A 15,732-nucleotide genomic window follows, 5' to 3' on the forward strand; every position below is an offset into this window, starting at 1 on the left:
GGGATGTCAGTACAGATTAGGGTTTCTCTTTCTTTCCATGCCCCCAACATGCAGAGAACCAGGAGTGTTCCCACACTCTATTTTTGGATTTCTTTCAGCCCAGCTGCAGGGTTGAGTTGTGATTTGTGGGGCAGGAAGGCCTGTGGAGTTTCCTTAAACTACTGCTGTGCTGCTTGGAAAGGGCCTTTCTGTAATTGCAGCCTGTGCCGTGGCTTTGAGGAGCTAGAGATGCAAACCCAAGAGGCGAAGTCAAACCTGAACAGTCTGCTCTTTGTGTGCTTCTTGAAGGGAAGGTCCCCCTGAGCTTTGTCGAGCAGCCATGGAGGTTCTGCCACAGTCTCACCTTGGCTGTGCTGGCGTGTGTGGCAGTAGAACACTTGTCCCATTGCTGGGAGGCAGTGGGTGTGTCCTGGCTGTGCTCCAAACCTGGACCAGGACAGCAGTGCTTCTGCTCTGTGCTCCATGTGACATGGGCACCATGTTCCAGGCCGAAACCAAACGGGAATTCTTCTTCCTCAGGTAATCCTTGAAGCCTCACTGACTTCATGGATTGAAAGCCTGGCTTGGAAATCAGCGCTGCTTTGCCTTGTTTGGGGTTACTCAAAGGCATTTGATTCTGCTGCTGTGAGCCGATGAGAGCAGATACTTGTTGCCAGCTGTGGCTGCTGTCTCATGCAGCCATGGCTGTTCTTTTCTGTCCTGTCCCTGCCCATTGCTGTGTCTGTGCTGCACTGAGCCCTTTGCTGGCACTGTGACTGTGTGAAGCAAGTGCTGTGGCTCTGAGGCTCTCCTGGTATGGTGGCTGGCGAGGCAGAGCCCTGTGTGCTGGCACAGAGAGGACGAGTGTGTCCCTGGCCTCACAGCTGCAGCCTGCCCTGAAGAAGGCTCAGGCTGCCAGTGGTGGTGAGGATAATGGAGTGTGTCCCACGGCAACGTGGCCTTCTGCCTCCCAGTGTGGTGTCTGAGCACGGCCAGAGGACCACAGAGGGGCTGAGCCCCAGGCGGGATCTGCTGCAGAGGGATGGTGGGTGCTGCCTCCCATCAGGAAGCTGACGCAAGGGAGAGGAGAAGACGAGGGTGAGGTGAGGTGAGGCTGGCAGCAGGAGTGGAAATTTTGGGTTGAATCTCCAGCCCTGGTTCTCTTGGATGCCTCGTCCTACTCAGCACCAGCTCCGGGACTGTAGCCAAGGTGGTGCGTCTTGTCTACCCCGAGCATCTGCTGCGTGGCAGGATGGAGCACCAAGTCCTGGCTGCCTTCTTCTGCCAGTGCCTGTGAACAGCACTGTGAGGCCAGCAGGGACTGTTGCTGTGGTGGCAGAGGGCAGCTGTGGCTGCCCAGTCTGGGCACTGTGGTTTGGCAGCACTGAGAGCGGGCACTGCCCTCAGCTGCCAGGTGCACGTTCGGGGTTGTTCTGTCCTTGAGGGAACCTCTTGGAAGCTGCACCTCGGTTTATCTGTGAGTTGGATGCAGTGACAAAGGCTGGATGAACTGTGACAGTGCAGTGCTGGGGATGAATTGACTCAGATCTGTTCTGAGGTGCAAACTAAGAGCTGGTTGTTCACAGTGCGTTGGGGCCTGATTCTCATCCTGAACTACAGCTCCATGCCTGCCAAAGTTTTTCTACTGCTACACAGAAGGATGTGTTTCAGCAAAAGCTTCCATGTGGAAGACAGAAAAAAATTAAATAACAAGTAACTCCAAGCCTGGAATGGTGCTGCCAGGGAGAGTGTTTACAAGGAAGCAGCCTGATAAACAAGGAAAATCGGTGAGTTGTAAAGAGGTGAAATTGTACAGTGTGGCAACAATTCCCAGCTTGTCAGAGCCTCACAGTGGTCACAGCCACCTCAGGCTGACTGCAGGATCTCCGTTTTTACAGGCAGCCTCAGGAAGCCAGGCTGGACTGAAAAAGTAACGGAATTATGTGGAACTTGTCTGAGTCACTGACCCTACATCTCCACAAGCTCTTTCAGGGCACTACCATGAAGGACAGAAGAGGCTGCAACTGAGAGGAGATCTGCCCTTTCTGGTCAGCAAGGGTTTCAGATCTCCTCCCCTAGCCTCTCCCAGTCTTTTGTACTTTCTGTGCTAATCCATCCAGTGCAGCATACACTGACAGAGGCAGGAGAGCTGGAAAGTTTGCTCTGAAAGCCTCTGAATGCTGGTGGACCAGCTGCAGGCATGAACCTGAAAACCGTGCTCATCCTCCTTGGTCTGGCCTTAGCCACAATATTCGCTTTGGTCTGCGTGTTGCTGACCAGAGAAAGGACCCCCAGGACCTGCCAGCACCTGCCCCCGGAGCAGGAGGACGTCGAGGATGACCAGAGCCTGGTGTTTGCTGACCTGACAGCTGAGGAGATGTCCCAGGTGGTGCGGTACCTGCAGGGACACCTCGGGGTGCCGCTGGTGGAGGCGTCCCGTGCCAAGCCCTCGGACAACTGCATCGCCTCCGTGGATGTGCAGGTCCCCGCCAAGGCAGAGGTGCTGCGGTTCCTGGACGGCGGCGGGGCCCGTCCCCCCCGAGAGGCCCTGGCTGTGCTGTACTTTGGGAACCAGCCAGAGCCCAACATCACCGAGTACGTGGTGGGGCCGCTGCCGGCGCCGGCGTACCACCGAGACGTGACAGTGCACAAGTACGGGGGGAAGGTGCCCTACCACCGCAGACCGACGCTGGCTGTGGAATACAAGCAGATTGGGAGATTTCTAAAGAGCCAGGTGTTCCCCTCAGCTCCAGCTTTCATGCAACAAGTAATGGAGTATGATGGAACCAATCTTGCATTCGTGACAGCTGCTCCCCGTGGGTTCCAGTCTGGAGATCGGGTCACCTGGTTTGTGGTGTTCCAGAACGTGAGCGGATTCTTTCTGCACCCGCTGGGGCTGGAGGTGCTGGTGGATCACAGCAGCCTGGACACGTCGCAGTGGGCGGTGAGCAGGGTCTTCTACAATGGGCAGTACTACAGGGACATGGCTCAGCTGGAGAGTGCCTACGTGCAGGGCCGGATGAGCGTGGAGAAGGTGAGGAAGGCGCCGTGGGATGGGGACTTCTCGTCCATGAAGCCTCGGGCGCCTGGGGCTGCGCCGTTCCCGGTGCAGTTTGAGCCGCAGGGTCCCCGCTACAGCGTCAGGGGGAACCAGGTGCTGTTCCAGGGCTGGAGCTTTGCCTTTGGGATGAGCGTGAGCACGGGGCTGCGGCTGTTTGACGTCCGACACAAGGGGGAGAGGGTTGCCTATGAAATCAGTGTGCAGGAGGCGCTGTCAGTGTACGGCTCCAACTGCCCGGGAGGGATGTCCACGCGCTACATGGACGGCAGCTTTGGCCTGGGCCGCTACACCTCGCCCCTGGTGCCGGGCGTGGACTGCCCCTACCTGGCCACCTACGTGGACACTCACTCTCTGTCGGACAGCCTGAGGCCCAGGAAGAGGAAGGCTTCCCTCTGCATCTTTGAGCACAACCTGGCCTCCCCTCTGAGGCGCCACTACTCCAACCTGCAGTCGCTCTACTATGGGGGGCTGGTCAACTCTGCTCTGGTGGTTCGGTCCATTGCCACCGTGGGCAACTATGACTATGTGTGGGACTTCATCTTCTACCAGAACGGGGCCATTGAGGGCAAGGTGCAGGCCACGGGGTACCCAAGCTCATCCTTTCTTCATGGCGATGGGCTGAGATATGGCAATAGGCTTTGGGAGCACACCCTGGGTACGATACACACCCACTTTGTCAACTATAAGGTGGACTTGGACGTGGGAGGTAGGTCTGGAACTTCTTTTCATGCCTGACAATGTTCTGATAATCCCCAGAGCTTTGAGGTTTGCCTCATTCTCCATTCAGTCTCTAATAACTCACATCAGAACTCTGCTTCTTTATTCTCCCCTCTTCTTTCATTGCAAAATTAGTTTTCAATGTATGAAACAGTGTCGAGGTCATTGAGCAGAAAGCAGTGAGAATTTCTGGGAGCTCTGTGTTTAGCTCAGGGAAAGTATGAAAGGTAGCAGCTGAAAAATGTTTGTGTTTCCTTGAGGCCTCATGTCTGGCACGGTGTGTGTTGCCATAGGCACGGGCAGGCAGACAGGGAGTTGGCCCTGTCTGAGCACAGACAGTGTGAGCCTGCATTTACAGAGCCTGATGCTCTGTGTCCTGGCACTCCTTCTCCCTTGGGAAAATCCTCTTAGCCTCTCACTGCCCCATGTAAAGCAGGGCAGCTGTCCTGGTGCTCTGTGGGGCTGAGCTCCTGCAGCTCTCTCCCCTTGTTCTCTTGAGGAAACACTTGAGCATTGCAGCCGAAGTTGTGAAGCCACTACAGCGACCCAGCGAGTTCCCCTGCACACATGTGCACTCACAGTCTGGCAGTGGATGTGTGCAGAGGGTTATTTGAGCCCAGGAGCAGCCCCTTGCTCACAGTGAAGTGCTGGCAGCCCCCCTGGAAGCGCAGGGATGCTCAGCCTCAGGGGCACCTTTGAGTCCCCCAGAAGGTGACTGCAGCACCTGCAGCCCGGGGACGGTGGGGACACACATGGGGCCTGTTATTGACAACCACTTCTGTAAAAGGCAGAGGGAAAATGTTTCACATCTGCACAGGACCCAAGAGGTCGCTGGTGGGCAGCAGCTACGTCTGAACCAGCCCAAAGAGAAACGCAGTCCCAGGGATCCCGGCTGTCTCCTGTGGAAAGGATTGTGGAAAGTCATCTCAGAGCTGTGTTGGTCAAGCTGCAGCTAAGCCCAGAACAAGCATTGGGTCCCAGCATGTGTCCTCCTGTGATGCAGGGGTTTGTGTGGCCTTGAGTGGTGCTGCTGCTGTTGTTATGGTCGAAATTGAGGCTGATACTGTTTCCTTCCTGTAAGCAAGGCTAGAGAATGTGCTAAAATACAGTTCCTGTATGGGGAAAGGTCCTTTTCTGTGAATTCAATGCCCCTCAGTGCCCCTCTCTGTTTACAAAGCCTGAGCCCTGACTGCTGTCAAATGCTCTTGAGTAGAGTTGTGTAAATCTCAGACTTGTTCCCTGTGGTGAGAGGGGAGCCGTGTTCCAGGCAAGAGTGCTGGGGGCCATGCAGGGAGCTTGAGCAGCTCCCACAGGAGCCCCACCTTCCTGTGCTGGGGCCACAGCTGTGTTACAGCTGAAGTGGGTCATTGCCCACACAGGTTCTTGGATGCTGATCTCAGGCTGGTGTGGGGCTTGCAGGGAAAAAGTTCAATTATTGCCTCATTGGAAGTGAGAAGGAAAACTTAATTCCTGAATTAACACAAATGCAAATGGAGTGAATTGCACCAGTGCTGTGGTGGTTGTGGCCCCTCCTTCCTGTGGCTCAGCCTCTCCCCAACAGGAGGGAGTTTGGTGGGCCCTGGTCTCCAAAAATCTGTCCTTGCTGTTTGGGTGTGTCACTTCCTTGTATGGGGCCAGGAGCCAAGGGGGAGCCTTGCAGGAACTGATGGGCACACAGGAGCAGCCACCTCACACCATTTCTGTCCAGGGCAGCTCTTGTGCAAAGATCATTTCTGCTGGAATGGGACAGGAATGGTCCTTTTCTCACCAGGGAGCTTCCTCTGGTCTGCCCACAGCTAGAGCCAGGCTGGAGCTTCCAGGTCTGTTGCTTCAGGGCTGGGAAGGACTTGGAGGCAACAAAGAAGGGTGACAGGAAGAACTGGCATGTGGAGGTGCAGGGAGCCAGCAGGTCTCGGGCTGTGCCAGCACAGACTGCCCCTCAGGGGAGTGGAGCTGGTCTGGGGACACTGGGAGCAGAAGTACCAGGCTGGCTGAGCCTTCCCCTGTGGCATCACCATGATCCCACAGGAGACAGAGATGGAGCATCCTGGGAAACACTGAAAGGAACAAAGGCCCCTAGGACAGACAAGACTGGGGCTCTTTGTGGTGTCACCCTGCAGCAGAAAAACCCATTAGGTGCTTGGTGAGTGAGGCAGGCACTGGCTCCCTGGCTGGTTCCTTTGGTACATCTGAGTTGGGCAGGAAACAAGCCAAACTGGGTTGGACCTGTGATCTCCTCTCAGAGCCCCACAGGAGCTACAAGTTCCTTCCCCACCTCACAAGCGTTGCCATTACGCCCACAGTTGCAAATGAATAAAGAGCCTGGTCTGCAGGTGAGGGACGTGCTCTGGATTCTTCAGCCAAACTGTGTGTGCTGTCTCTGCACTCGGAGTGATGAACCCCAAACTTCCCTACATTCTCCTGGTGGGGGCTGCAGTGACAATCTTCATTCTGTCCTGCATGCTGCTGAGCAGGGGTGGGCGATCGCCCAGCTGTGAATCCCACAGCGTTGTGGAGAAGACAGGATCCGTGAGCCAGAGCCTGGTGTTTGCTGACCTGACAGCTGAGGAGATGTCCCAGGTGGTGCGGTACCTGCAGGGACACCTCGGGGTGCCGCTGGTGGAGGCGTCCCGTGCCAAGCCCTCGGACAACTGCATCGCCTCCGTGGATGTGCAGGTCCCCGCCAAGGCAGAGGTGCTGCGGTTCCTGGACGGCGGCGGGGCCCGTCCCCCCCGAGAGGCCCTGGCTGTGCTGTACTTTGGGAACCAGCCAGAGCCCAACATCACCGAGTACGTGGTGGGGCCGCTGCCGGCGCCGGCGTACCACCGAGACGTGACGGTGCACAAGTACGGGGGGAAGGTGCCCTACCACCGCAGACTGACGCTGGGCAGTGAGTACAAGCAGCTGAGAGTGTTCCTGGAGACGAAGGTGTTTGCTGCAGCACCGACCTTCCTGCGAGAAGTCCTTGAGTATGACAGAACCAATGTGGCATTTCAGACCACGGTCCCTCATGGGTTCCAGTCTGGAGATCGGGTCACCTGGTTTGTGGTGTTCCAGAACGTGAGCGGATTCTTTCTGCACCCGCTGGGGCTGGAGGTGCTGGTGGATCACAGCAGCCTGGACATGTCGCAGTGGGCGGTGAGCAGGGTCTTCTACAATGGGCAGTACTACAGGGACATGGCTCAGCTGGAGAGTGCCTACGTGCAGGGCCGGATGAGCGTGGAGAAGGTGAGGAAGGCGCCGTGGGATGGGGACTTCTCGTCCATGAAGCCTCGGGCGCCTGGGGCTGCGCCGTTCCCGGTGCAGTTTGAGCCGCAGGGTCCCCGCTACAGCGTCAGGGGGAACCAGGTGCTGTTCCAGGGCTGGAGCTTTGCCTTTGGGATGAGCGTGAGCACGGGGCTGCGGCTGTTTGACGTCCGACACAAGGGGGAGAGGGTTGCCTATGAAATCAGTGTGCAGGAGGCGCTGTCAGTGTACGGCTCCAACTGCCCGGGAGGGATGTCCACGCGCTACATGGACGGCAGCTTTGGCCTGGGCCGCTACACCTCGCCCCTGGTGCCGGGCGTGGACTGCCCCTACCTGGCCACCTACGTGGACACTCACTCTCTGTCGGACAGCCTGAGGCCCAGGAAGAGGAAGGCTTCCCTCTGCATCTTTGAGCACAACCTGGCCTCCCCTCTGAGGCGCCACTACTCCAACCTGCAGTCGCTCTACTATGGGGGGCTGGTCAACTCTGCTCTGGTTGTTCGGTCCATTGCCACCGTGGGCAACTATGACTATGTGTGGGACTTCATCTTCTACCAGAACGGGGCCATTGAGGGCAAGGTGCAGGCCACGGGGTACCCAAGCTCGTCCTTTCTTCATGGCGATGGGCTGAGATATGGCAATAGGCTTTGGGAGCACACCCTGGGTACAATACACACCCAATTTTTCAACTATAAGGTGGACTTGGACGTGGGAGGTAGGTCTGGTTCTTGTCTCTCCTTTTTAAATAGTACTCTCCAAATGCTTTCAGACTCAAAAATCTTTACTTTTTTGGTGGTTATTCAGGTTTTCCTCTTTACTTGTTGAGCAGGGTGGTGTGCTTGCAGTGGGGAGTGGTGAAACTGCATGAACAGGGAGAAGGAAGATAAAATCTAACTGTCGCTGTTAATACCGCCAGGAGAGGTGTGGGCTTATAAGTTTTGTTCATGTGAGAAAAAGAAAGGAGATGAGCTCAGCTGTGCATGGATCTTCTGCTGTGGCGCCCTGTCACCTTCTCAGATGGCCACTGGTTTAGCTCTGAAATAGCTTTTTTGAAAGATGAGAACTCACATGTTAAAGGAGCAGAACACAGAGGGGCTTTATGGTGCGATGGGCTTGAGGTGCTGAGCAATAAACCCTCTGCCAGACCTGCACAGGCACTGGCCATTGAATGTTCTCAGCTGCCTTTTGCCACCTTGTCCCCAGCTCGATTTGCTCCCATGCAAATCCTGTAGCTCCGAACCTTGGGCCCATGTCTCTTCTATGCGGCAGGGCCTGAGAGCAGCACAACACTGTTCTTGTCTGTGATGTGCAAATGTGTGAAGCACCTGGGCTGCTCCAGGTGCCTCCACTGTGCAGGATGAGCAGTAACAAAGCTTGTGCTCTGGTTAATTAGCCTATGCTCCCGTGGGGAGCAAACCTGTTCTTCTGCCCTGGGGTGAGGCGCACCCCTTGTCCCCTCTTGTCTGTCATAGTATCTGCTGCAGAGTGGTGTTGCCTGGTTTAGACAAGTGTCCAGCCATAGGTGAACACATGTGGAGCTGCAGAGCAGCAACTGCTCCTGGACAGGGTTGGTGCTCAGAGCCCAGCATGCAGGGAGGGAAAGCAGTGAGAGCAGGCACTGTCACGTCCCTGCGGAGCAGGGGACTGTGGCGACTCTCCTCAGTGACTTTGTTTTGGCTTTGCAGGGGTGAAAAACTCCCTCGTGGCCCATGACATGGCATTTGAGATGACACGGGCTCCCTGGAGCCCAGAGCAGCAGATAGAGCGGCCACGACTCACCAAGAAAGTCCTGGACACAGAAGACCAGGCTGCCTTCCGGCTCCAGTCCAAGATGCCCAGATACATCTACTTCGCTGCCAACAGCAAAAACAAGTGGGGCCACCAGCGTGGTTACAGGATCCAGATCACCAGTTTTGCAGGGGACCACATCCCTGAAGCCAGTTCCATGGAGAGGGCCATCAGCTGGGCAAGGTTAGGCTGTCCTGGCTGGCATGGCACGTTCTCAGAGCCCCCCTCAGCCCTGCCAGCAGGGATGGCATTGCTGGTGTCCCTTGATGGGAGGCACACGGAAGCACTCTCCTGGGCTTGCCCCATTGGAGCAGGCCTGTGCTCTGCAGGCTTTCAGGAGCTGATTTAGCTCTGCCCTGCCTCGGGGGGCTGCTCTTTTCTTGTCCTCAGGTACCAGCTGGCTGTCACCCGGAGGAAGGAGGAGGAGCCCACCAGCACCAGCATCTACAACCAGAACGACCCCTGGACGCCCACTGTTGCCTTTGCTGACTTCATCAACAATGAGACCATCACCAACGAGGTAAACTGGGGTACCTGGGCTGGAATGTAACACCCAGCCCCAGGCTCACTGGGAGCCCCAAGGAGCAGAGAGGCTCCAGAACTGCCCCTGGGATAATGGGGCCAGCTGTGAGAGCAATAGCCCAGGGGAAAGAGGAAAGTGGGTTTGAGCATCCCCTTCTCTGTGTGTCTGCGTGGTACTTTGGTCAGAGAACACAGAGAGTGCATGCAGAGCAGAAGCTTGTTTCTCCCTGTGGAGAAATGCTGGCAAAACATCATGAAAATCTCCGTGAGGCCAGAGTGAGGCCATGGAGGTCAAAGCAAGGGCCCTTCCACTGGATGTGTGTTTGCAGCCATGGCTGTAGCAGCTCTTTGGGGAAGGGTGGAGTTCTTTCCCAGGAGAGGGGAGGTTGGTGGGAATGCAGCTGGCTGGTGGCCATTGGGGTCCCCCTCCTTCTCTTCTGTCACTCCCCACTGCCCCATGTGTATTTTGGTCACTGCTGCTGCAGCTTCTGAAGTAACCCTGGGCTTGTGGCTCTTCCCTGCTTAGGACCTGGTTGCCTGGATAACTGCTGGCTTCCTTCACATCCCACACTCTGAGGATATTCCCAACACTGTGACTGTGGGAAACTCGGTCGGTTTTCTCCTGAGACCCTACAACTACTATGACCTGGACCCCTCTATATACTCCCACGATGGCGTGTTTTTCACCAGTGAGCAGGACTTCACAGCATGTGAAATCAACCCTCTTGCCTGCTTGCCCAAAACTGCTTCTTGTTTGCCAAACTTCCCCCCATTCACCTATGATGGTTTTCGAAATATGAGCAGGCTTTAATGCTGCAGGATGGTGTGAGGAGATGTGGTCAGAGACACCAGGTTGACTGTTCTGTCTCTGATTTTTGGCTTTTTAGTGAAGCTGTCTCAATTTTCAGTTGTCCAGTGACTTCACATTATATCGCTGCTTTTGAAATAGTGCTCTTGAAAAGGGAAGCATGATTTTCCTAGCACGATGTGAGATGGAAGTCTAAGTTATCTGTTAATTCCTGAATTTGAGTCTGTCGCCAGAGGAAAGTGAGGAGAAAACCCTGTTCCTCTGCTGTAGAAGCAAGTGCTGTGTAGTGCATATCTCAGGTTAAAATAATGAAAATGGTGCTGGTCCAATGCTCTCAAGTGTCTCATTCTTACAACTTACAGTGGTGTCCCCTGGGGGGTGGTGCTGGTCCCTGCCATGTGTCCTGTGCCCACAAACCAGCCCAGCAGTGTGTGGCTCTGGCTGTGTTCTGGCTGTTCAGGGCACAGGGATGTCCAGCAGGGACAAACTGGGGCATGTCCCAGGGCTCAGGGGTGTGGACTGAGGTGGTCATTGGCACACAGCCCTGTGGCCCTTGTGGGGAGGCTGGGTCATGGCCAGAACTGGGTGAGTTGTGGCTCTCAGTCCCTCAGTGCTGGGCACAAGGGAGGGAACCAGACAGGACCTTGCAGGAAGGGGTCTCATGGCTGCTGGTGATGCAGCATGGCCAGAGCCACTGCCTCCTTGCCAGGATGCTGGTTGGGCTCTGGTGCCCCTGTTCCTCTCCTCACAGCTCCATCTGTGCTACCATGCAATTCAGGATCAGTGGGCATCTTTGCAAGGTGACAAAGAGCTGTCCCCTCCTTCCTGGCTGCAGGACAATGGGGATGTTGGCAGCAGCAGGCAGTGCTGCTTGGTGGATGGCTGGGCTGTGTCAGGATGGGGCAGTGGTGCTGTGTTTAGCACTGCTCTGCACAGGGAAGGTTTATCTCTACAGCCACTGCTGCCTGCTCAGCATCTGTGGGGTTAAGAGTAGGAGGAGAAGCGAGATGTGCTTATTTCCCCTAAATAACTCGATCCATCCTCTCCAAACTCTGCAGTGTAGGATCTGGGGCAGAGAGGAAGGACAGATGTACATAGAGTTTACTTGAAATTATGACCCTCTAGGGAAGCAGAGCAAAGTTGCCTTTTATGGTTCCCAGCAAATCCTGGCAATGTATGAGAACATCCCCTTGCACTCTCCCTGCGAGTTCCTCTGGGCTGTTCCTGCTGAGGAAACAGGGGAGGAATAAACCTGAGCCAGCCCAGCCCCTTGTTCTGGTGAGTTTGCTGGGAGGATTCCACAGCTGGAAACTTGTCCTGCCAGACTGCAGGAGCGCTCAGTGCCCCCGCAGGCATGAGCCTGAAAACGGTGCTCATCCTCCTTGGTCTGGCCTTAGCCACAATATTCGCTTTGGTCTGCGTGTTGCTGACCAGAGAAAGGACCCCCAGGACCTGCCAGCACCTGCCCCCGGAGCAGGAGGACGTTGAGGATGACCAGAGCCTGGTGTTTGCTGACCTGACAGCTGAGGAGATGTCCCAGGTGGTGCGGTACCTGCAGGGACACCTCGGGGTGCCGCTGGTGGAGGCGTCCCGTGCCAAGCCCTCGGACAACTGCATCGCCTCTGTGGATGTGCAGGTCCCCGCCAAGGCAGAGGTGCTGCGGTTCCTGGACGGCGGCGGGGCGCGTCCCGCCCGAGAGGCCCTGGCTGTGCTGTACTTTGGGAACCAGCCAGAGCCCAACATCACCGAGTACGTGGTGGGGCCGCTGCCGGCGCCGGCGTACCACCGAGACGTGACGGTGCACAAGTATGGGGGGAAGGTGCCCTACCACCGCAGACCTGTCACCAGCAGGGAGTACACGGATATCAACGCTCTCATCCACAGGGAGCTGAAAAAGGCTCCGCAGTTCCTCACTGCATGCTGTGAGTCTGACGGGACCAACCTGGTCACCCTCACCACAGCCCCACGGGGCTTCAAGTCCGGTGACCGCGTGACCTGGTTTGTCCTTTTCCACAATGTGGCTGGCACTGGATACTACCTGTCTCCAGTGGGGCTGGAGGTGCTGGTGGACCATGGGGACCTCCACGTCTCCCGGTGGCAGCTGCGCCAAGTCTTCTACAACGGCCGGTACTTTACCAGTACAGGGGATCTGGAACAGGAGTTTGTGGCCGGTGCAGTGGAGGTTGTCAGACTCCAGCAGCCCCGGGCTGATGCAGTGCTGGGCTCAATGAAGCCCCGGAGCCCGCCTGGGTCCCCGGGCCCGCTGCAGTTTGAGCCCCAGGGTCCCCGCTACAGCGTCAGGAACAACCGTGTCACCTTCCAGGGCTGGAGCATCGCCTTTGGCATGAACCCCAACACTGGCCCGCGCCTCTTTGACATCAGGTACCGTGGGGAGAGGATTGTCTATGAGCTGAGCCTACAGGAAGCCTTAGCCCTGTATGGCTCCAACTGCCCTGGGGGCATGTCTACCCGCTACCTCGACGGCAGCTTTGGCATGGGCAGGTTTGCCTACGAGCTGGTCCAGGGCCTGGACTGCCCCTACACAGCCACCTACGTGGACCGGCACTACCTGGCTGAGTCAGATACTCCCAAAACCAACCAAAAGTCACTCTGCATTTTTGAGCATGATTCTGCCCTCCCTCTGCGGCGCCACTTCTCTGACTCACAGTCCTTTTACTACGGCGGGCTGCGGAAAAACACGCTGGTCATCCGTACCATCTCCACGCTCATTAACTATGACTACATCTGGGACTTCATGTTCCACGCCAACGGGGCTATGGAGGTCCGGGTGCATGCCACTGGCTACATCAGCTCCTCCTTCTTCCATGGCCGAGGCACTGATTATGGCAACAGGGTTGGGCCCCACACGCTGGGGACGATGCACCTCCACCACATCCACTACAAGGTGGACTTGGATGTTGACGGTAGGTCTGGCCACATCTGTGCATGGCTGTGGTTTACTGTGGCCTAAGGCTCTGCCTGGGGTGAAGACCTTGAGAGGGTTTTCTCTTCTGCTTCACAGGGCAGCTGAACTCCCTGGAGACCCAGGATATGGAGTATGAGTTTGTCAAAGATCCCTGGAGCAGACAGAACACCATTGAGCGGCCATATCTCCGCAGGAAAAGGCTGGAGAGGGAGGATGAGGCAGCATTCCCTCTCAATGGCCCCATGCCCCGCTACCTCTCCTTTGTCAGCCATAATCCCAACAAGTGGGAGCACCCACGCAGCTACAGGATCCAGATCATCAGCTTTGCTGGGAAGCACCTGCCCACCAACAGCTCCATGGAACGCTCCATCAGCTGGGGCAGGTGGGTGCCAGGGCTGTGGAGCCTCAGCTGCTTCTGCTCCTGGTGGAGGGAGGCTGTCAGACCCGAGCAGACCTGCAGCAGGCTGCAGGGAAGGGTTAAACAGCAAACATGCATAGCTTTTGGCTCTGAAATCTCCTTGGGATGTTGCTCAATAACATCTGCTTATGGCAGTTCACAGGCAGGAATCTGACCCCACGTCAGACTAATTTAGAGCAACCCCATGTGTTTTTCCCTTTGAGGGTAAGTAGGTTGCAGAACAAATTCCTAAGGGAAGCACTGGCATGGTCAGGTTGTGATGTCTTCCCATGAGGACAGAATGCCTTTTGGAAAATGCTTGGGGTAAGCACAGACCAGTCCCACTGCCAGGGTGAACTGATGGAGCTCATGTTGGGGAACTCTGTGTGGGGGAGAAGTGGCTTAAGGGAATGTGTTGGGCATTGAGTGGCAGCGTTTCCACCTGGCTCCATTCCTGTTTCCCAGCAACGCTGGAAAATCCACAGGCAGCAAGGGATCCCCTGCAAAACTCAAAGATGCTGGGGCTGCTGCCCTTTACTGCCCTCCCAGCCCTTTCCCTCTCCACCCCAAGGCAGACCAGGGATGCAACCAGCCCCAGTGTGCCAGTGCATCCCAGCTGGCAATGCCATAGCTGTCCTGGCCCGGGCTGGCAGGGACAAGCCCCTCTGATCCCTGTGCTGGCAGGGACAAGCCCCTCTGACCCTTGTGCTGGCAGGTACCAGCTGGCTGTCACCCAGAGGAAGGAGAAGGAGCCCACCAGCACCAGTGTCTACAACCAGAATGACCCCTGGACACCCACTGTCACCTTTGCTGACTTCATCAACAACGAGACCATCACCAACAAGGTAAGTTGGGGTCTCTGGGATGGAGAGAAGCTGAACCTTGTGGGGGCCATCCTGGCTCCTGGCCTGGACAGAAGCTGCGCCTGCCCCAGACCCAGGCTGGCAGAGTCCTGCTCAGCCTGACAGATGCCTCATTCCTCTTCTCCCAGGACTTGGTTGCCTGGATCACCGTGGGGTTCCTGCACGTCCCTCATGCTGAAGACATCCCCAACACAGTGACTGTGGGGAATGGTGTTGGCTTTTTCCTGAGGCCCTACAACTACTTCAACGAGGACCCGTCTGTGGATTCATCTGACAGTGTCTACTTCAGCAGTGAACAGGATGTTGGGGCATGTGGGGCTAACCCCCTTGCCTGCCTGTCCTCTGCCACCACCTGTGCCCCCCACCTGCCTTCCTTCCACTTTGGGGGCTTCCTCAACCTCAGCCTGGCGCAGCCTCTTGGTGGGCTCTGATGGGCCAGGGGCTGCTGCTGGCTCTCGGGTGGGCACCCAGAGGGTCTCTGTCCCACACCAGGACCTGCCCTCCCCCTGCCCAGGCTGCCACGTGCTCAGGGTCAGGTTTGGGGAGAAGCTCAGTTCTTGTTTCAGCACTGCTAAAGGACCCAAAGCCTTTGAAAAACAGCCCCTGGGAGTGATTTTTCTGTTTCATCCTGGATGTCACCCTGTGTACTGTGGGGTGCCCACAGCAACTCCCCTCCCCTGGAATGGGGCTTCCACCACCTTCCCATCATCTCTGCACACAGGGGGACAGTGCTGGACACAGCACAAAGCTGCAGCTGCCCTTGGAGCTGTGCTCCACCTGAGGTTTTGCCCACAGCAGTGGGAGTGAGTGGTGTGGTGCTGCTGTGGACCTGCCACAGGGTTCCCAAAACATCCTCCCCAGGCACTAACAGCATCGAGGTCACTGTGCCCAGGCACTGCCAGGCTCTGGCTGCTGCAGCTCTGCAGACAGAGGGGCTGCACTGGGCTGGCTGGGAGCTGTTGGAGGAGCCCAGGGCTGAGCCCGTGGGTGGGCACTGCCCGGGCTGTTCCAATAAACAGGCACTGCAGTGCTTTTCCTGACAGACTGGTGTGGCTCATGGATGCTGCTCTGTCTCCTGTGGCCGGGGCCAGCCCCAGCACTGCTGATGCTGTGGGAGCTGATGCCCTGTGAGGGATGGCCCTGGCTCAGCTAAGGGGTCTAAGGGCTGTGGGGCTGCCCCAGTGCCCGGCACAGCGCCCAGCACGGCTCTGAGTGTGTCCTGGCAATGCTCCTGGACCCCGGGGCTGGCAGGAGCCTCCTGCCAGGGAATATGCAGCAAACAAGGGAGTTAATGTTTAACAATTGTTCTGAGCTGTGTTAATCAGTTCTGGGCCCGGCTGCTCAGCCCCCCTGTGTGGGGACCCTTGACTCTACACCCCTAACTGCATGCGCAGCTCTGGGCTGCAGGATCCCCCAGAGCCCATC

At 56.9% G+C, this 15,732-nt stretch overlaps 2 protein-coding genes across 8 annotated transcripts; both read left to right on the forward strand.

Moving 5' to 3' along the window:
* Positions 1 to 390: 390 nt before the first annotated feature.
* LOC136372247 (amine oxidase [copper-containing] 3-like) lies at positions 391 to 10,450 on the forward strand. 4 transcript variants are annotated; one of them, XM_066336775.1, is made up of 5 exons: positions 391 to 1,766; positions 1,878 to 3,746; positions 8,689 to 8,974; positions 9,182 to 9,311; positions 9,840 to 10,450. In XM_066336775.1, the coding sequence occupies exons 2-5, from the start codon at positions 2,180 to 2,182 to the stop codon at positions 10,122 to 10,124; spliced, it is 2,268 nt and encodes a 755-aa protein (XP_066192872.1). In that variant the 5' UTR covers positions 391 to 1,766; positions 1,878 to 2,179; the 3' UTR covers positions 10,125 to 10,450. The 4 variants fall into 4 exon arrangements, with proteins under 4 accessions (XP_066192872.1, XP_066192873.1, XP_066192871.1 ...); XM_066336774.1 differs by lacking the exon at positions 391 to 1,766 and adding an exon at positions 6,061 to 7,718 and having other exon boundaries at positions 3,635 to 3,746; XM_066336776.1 differs by having other exon boundaries at positions 391 to 3,746.
* Positions 10,451 to 10,627: 177 nt separating this feature from the next.
* Positions 10,628 to 15,349, forward strand: LOC136372246 (amine oxidase [copper-containing] 3-like). 4 transcript variants are annotated; one of them, XM_066336771.1, is made up of 5 exons: positions 11,280 to 11,399; positions 11,556 to 13,045; positions 13,144 to 13,429; positions 14,160 to 14,289; positions 14,436 to 15,349. In XM_066336771.1, exons 2-5 carry the CDS (start codon positions 11,653 to 11,655, stop codon positions 14,736 to 14,738), a joined length of 2,112 nt encoding a protein of 703 aa, XP_066192868.1. In that variant the 5' UTR covers positions 11,280 to 11,399; positions 11,556 to 11,652; the 3' UTR covers positions 14,739 to 15,349. The 4 variants fall into 4 exon arrangements, 3 of the variants coding, with proteins under 3 accessions (XP_066192866.1, XP_066192868.1, XP_066192867.1); XM_066336770.1 differs by having other exon boundaries at positions 11,299 to 11,399; positions 11,519 to 13,045; XM_066336769.1 differs by having other exon boundaries at positions 10,628 to 13,045.
* The last annotated feature ends 383 nt before the right edge of the window (positions 15,350 to 15,732 follow it).

Source organism: Sylvia atricapilla, chromosome 27, assembly GCF_009819655.1.
Source record: "Sylvia atricapilla isolate bSylAtr1 chromosome 27, bSylAtr1.pri, whole genome shotgun sequence".
NCBI lineage: Eukaryota > Metazoa > Chordata > Aves > Passeriformes > Sylviidae > Sylvia > Sylvia atricapilla.

Coding starts and splice junctions, on each gene's coding strand:
- LOC136372247 (XM_066336776.1), top strand. CDS start 2,180: ATGAACCTGAAAACCGTGCTCATCCTCCTTGGTCTGGCCTTAGCCACA. Junction 8,975..9,181: donor AGGGCCATCAGCTGGGCAAG/GTTAGGCTGTCC, acceptor TCTTGTCCTCAG/GTACCAGCTGGCTGTCACCC. Junction 9,312..9,839: donor ATGAGACCATCACCAACGAG/GTAAACTGGGGT, acceptor TTCCCTGCTTAG/GACCTGGTTGCCTGGATAAC.
- LOC136372246 (XM_066336769.1), top strand. CDS start 11,476: ATGAGCCTGAAAACGGTGCTCATCCTCCTTGGTCTGGCCTTAGCCACA. Junction 13,046..13,143: donor GGTGGACTTGGATGTTGACG/GTAGGTCTGGCC, acceptor TCTGCTTCACAG/GGCAGCTGAACTCCCTGGAG. Junction 13,430..14,159: donor CGCTCCATCAGCTGGGGCAG/GTGGGTGCCAGG, acceptor TTGTGCTGGCAG/GTACCAGCTGGCTGTCACCC.